Raw genomic sequence first — 4,371 nt, 5'->3', positions numbered from 1 at the left:
TGTTGCCATCTAAATAAAATAAACACAGATGTGTTAAGAGAGATAGCTGAATGTGTGCAGCTTAAGAGGAATTCTCCTTAAGCATTTCTAGAATGAGTCCTTTGTCTCAGGCCTGTATTGTAGACATAGCTTCTGGAAGAGAAGTTCTTTTGGCTTCGCTATGCCTAATCTATTTTTGAGTGGTCATCATATATTTGTGGTATATTTCGAAGAAAACAGTGTACTCAGAGAACCTCTGAGCAAACTCACAGTCTCTGTCAAACTAATCTATACAAGAGGAAACTTATCAAAAGGTTTAGTTTCCTGGCCCATCCTAAATTTTGAGTGAACTTTTCTATTCTTGGGCTGATATAAAAACATAACAAAAACAAAAAGCCAAACTAAACTCATTGCCATTGACCTTGTCAATGCATACTCACTTATGGAACAGGCTAGAACTGCCCTTGTAGGTTTCATATGATATAAATATTTATTGGAGCAGAGGAGCAGAAAGCCTCATATTTCGTTCTTGGAGCGACTGGTGGGGATGAACTACTGCCCTGTGGTTAGTAGTACAACAGTAACCATTATGCTTTTAGTGTTAATATAGGGCTCTAAGGACATATGCAAATATATTTATATATGAGGATGAGGAAATAGATATATGTGCATATATTTATAGGTTTAGTATTAAGGTAGCAGAAGGACACTGGGCCTCCACTCAAGTTCTCCTTCAATGAAAGAATACTTTCTTCTATTAAATTGGCATTCTATGATTCTCACCTTCCCGACAACCGCTGAAGACAAAACAGGTGAATAAACAAATGTGGTGAAGAAAGCTGATGGTGCCTGGCTATCAAAAGATATAGTGTCTAGGGTCTTAAAGGCTTGAAGGTAAACAAGCGGCCATCTAACTCAGAAGCAACAAAGCCCACATACAAGAACACACCAGCCTGTGTGATCATGAGGTGCCGAAGGGATCAGTTATCAGGCATCAAAGTACAAAAAAATCATATCATTGTGTGTTCACTTCCATGATACGATCACTGAAGACAAATGGATGCATAAGCAAATGTGACGAAGAAAGCTGATGGTGCCTGGCTATCAAAAGATATAGCATCTGGGGTCTTAAAGGCTTGAAGGTGAACAAGCAGCCATCTAGCTCAGAAGCAACAAAGCCCACATGGAAGAAGCACACCAACCTGTGCGATCAAGAGGTGTCAAAGGGATCAGGTATCAGGCATCATCAGAACAAAAAATCTTACCATAGTGAATGAGGGGGGCAGTGTGGAGTGGAGACCCAAAGTCCATTTGTAGGCCATTGGAGATCCCCTTGCAGAGGGATCTCGGGGAGGAGACAAGCCAGTCAAGGTGCGATGTAGCAATGATGAAAAATACAACTTTCCTCTAGTTCCTAAATCCTTCTCTCCCCCCGCCCCCCCACACTATCATTATCATAATTCTATCTTACAAATCTGGCTAGACCAGAAGATGTACACTGGTACAGATAGGAATTGGAAACACAGGGAATTCAGGGTGGATGATCCCTTCAGGACCAGAGATGTGAGTGGCGATGCTGGGAGGGTGGGTTAGAAAGGGGGAACCTATTACAAGGATCTACATGTGACCTCCTCCCTGGGGGATGGACAACAGAAAAGTGGGTGAAGGGAGACGTCGGATAGGGCAAGATATGACACAATAAGAATTTATAAATTATCAAGGGTTCATGAGGGAGGGGGGAGGAGAGAGGGAGGGAAAATGAGAACCTGATGCCAGGGGCTTAAGTGGAGAGCAAATGTTTTGAGAATGATGAGGGCAATGAATGTACAGATGTGCTTTACACAATTGATGCATGTATGTATTGTGATAAAAGTTGTATGAGCCCCTAATAAAATGATTTAAAAAAATAAACTAGTAAAAAAAATGTGACTGATCCAGGGCCATCCTCATTACTAGTGATTCATTTTGTGTATGTGCATTTGAGAAACCAGTACCAGCATATCTGAACCAGGGTAGCTGTGGGTTTAAATAAAAATTTCATGGAAATAAAAAAAAATAAGGGTCTACGTTTCTCCAGTTTATAATGATGATAGATGAATGACGACAGTTAGCTTATATAAAGAGAGAAGAATATGAGAAAGATAATTTAAATAAATATTAATATCTCCATTTATGGCCAATTCATCACGGAAAGTGATGCCAGAGACATACGAAGTATGGATCATAGCGAACCTGTTTTCACAACTCCCTACAAACTCCCTAGAATGTGTGGCTCAAATTCTCTGCTTAGAATTCAGGTCCTTCCAATCGAGATCTACTTTTCCACCTTCATCTGCTAATCTTCTTTGTGTACATAGGACATTCAGTCTCTAAAAAATCAAAGCTGTCTGAAACCTGAGTCCCTCACATGCTGTTCCAGCTAGCTGGCATCCTCTTTTCCCTTTCCTCACCTCGTGACACCTCACACATTCGTACGATGGCCCTCAACTATCTAAGGTATTTCCCTAATTGCCAGCAAGAATAACTGTCTGGGCAGCACTGGACTCAAACCTAAGGACAATTGTGAGGATGGTGCAGGCCTGGGAGGCGTTTGTTTCTTTTGCACATAAGGTCCCTATGAGTCAGAACCAACTCTCCAGCACCTAACAGAAACATACTTAACCAGAATGTTCTTCATGTGGTTAAAGAAGGCTGTGTATTTATTATTCTATGCAGGAAGAGGAGATGGGGAGCCGCCTGAAGTTCAGCAACAAGTTGCTCCGCTGCTGATGTGCTTCTAGGACAACTTCTTAAGTGCATTCCTCTGCCAGTTGAAACAAACAAAAGCATGCTTTCCTAATATGTGAATTTTATATGTTCACCGATTACATATACTACAAGCAAATATCTCAAGACACAATACACTGTTTGAGGTACATTCTAAATTAGATTGCATTTTTTTATATTGGATGTTAATCAGCATTTCTTTTAAAAAATTTTTTTACCAACAGATAAATCAATTTATTAAAATAGTTGATTTAAGCATCTGCACTGGTGACTTCAACCTCTACTCCAGGCTCAGTACTGATGGAAGTGATCTGCTTCACTATCTCAGACAGACTGTGCAAGTCAATGAGACGCTTGTGGATCCTCATCTGGAATCGATACCAGGTCTTAGAACATTCCCCACAGGGAGTTTTCCTGGTCGTAATTCTCAGAGTCTTGGTAGGCATCCTAACTGGTCCCTTCACTTTCAAGTTTTTCTCCTTAGGCCCTCTGATCAAGTCAGCACACACTTTCTCCAAGGATTTCATGTTGCGGCTGGTCAGAGTAATTCTAATTTGGTGAATGGCCACCTCTGGTTCCACAGGTGTCTTTCTGATGTCCTTACATGCCATGGGCCACGGGCGCTTCCTGACCGACTTGTTCCTAGGCGAGAGCGAACAGCGATGAGTCAGGAATGGGAGCGATGAGTCAGGAATGGGAGCGGAGCACAGAGGAAGACAGCCCGGTCTTCCTCAAAGAGCGTTAATCAGCATTTCAAATAACTTTTTGTTTTTGAGGTGGAGAGAAGGGATTTTATTATTATTTTTAATCGTTTTATTAAGGGCTCATACAACTCTTATCACAATTCATACATGCATGTATAAAGCACATTTGTATATTCATTACCCTCATCATTTTCAAAACATTTGCTCTTCACCTAAGCCCCTGGCAACAGCTCCTCATATTTTCCCCTCCCTCCCTGCACCCCCCTCCTCAAATAACTTTTCTGATCAATTTTATTTGCGTCAGATCTTGCCAGATTTGAGTTCATCAGTGTTTTATTTCCACCTTGTAAGTGGTTAGCAAAGAGCTTGTCTAAGGCTTAAAAGTGTCAGCTTTGTTGTTTTAATAGTTTTTTATGTTTACATTACTTACATCATCTTTTCTTTGCTATAAATGTTTAAGCTGCCTGCTTAGCTGTGGGAGTCGGAACTCCCTTCCCAGTGTATCTTGGGGATGATTCATGACACACGACTTGAAGATGAAAACATCCACTGGTGTCATTTTGAACATTAACTATCTCAAGCATAATTTCTTCATTTTTAAATGGCGTAACCATAAGTAGACATTCCTATAATTACTACTCACATTACATAAGATATTCTTGAAGGAATTGTATGTATGGATTGTGATAAGAGCTATCAGAGCTCCCCAATAAAAATGATTGGGGAAAAAAAAGGAAACCGAATGTGTACAAACTGTTGACTGTAAAATTGATGTTCTGCTTTGTAATCCATCACCTACGTCACCATAAAAAAGTTTTATTTTAAAAAGATACCCTTGTCCACCTCACTTTGAAACCTCCATGTTAGATTAAATGAAATAGATATCTGTGTTTTCTACTGGATTGTGACCTGCTTCATGGTA

At 40.3% G+C, this 4,371-nt stretch overlaps 1 protein-coding gene across 1 annotated transcript; it reads right to left on the bottom strand.

The window, feature by feature from the left end:
• Nucleotides 1–2,996: 2,996 nt before the first annotated feature.
• On the bottom strand, nt 2,997–3,356 carry LOC142452554 (small ribosomal subunit protein uS10-like). Its single transcript, XM_075553820.1, has one exon. It carries the CDS (start codon nt 3,354–3,356, stop codon nt 2,997–2,999), a length of 360 nt encoding a protein of 119 aa, XP_075409935.1.
• Between the last annotated feature and the right edge of the window lie 1,015 nt (nt 3,357–4,371).

Source organism: Tenrec ecaudatus, chromosome 7 (assembly GCF_050624435.1).
Source record: "Tenrec ecaudatus isolate mTenEca1 chromosome 7, mTenEca1.hap1, whole genome shotgun sequence".
Lineage (NCBI taxonomy): Eukaryota > Metazoa > Chordata > Mammalia > Afrosoricida > Tenrecidae > Tenrec > Tenrec ecaudatus.
This window is presented reverse-complemented; position numbering and strand designations above follow the sequence as displayed.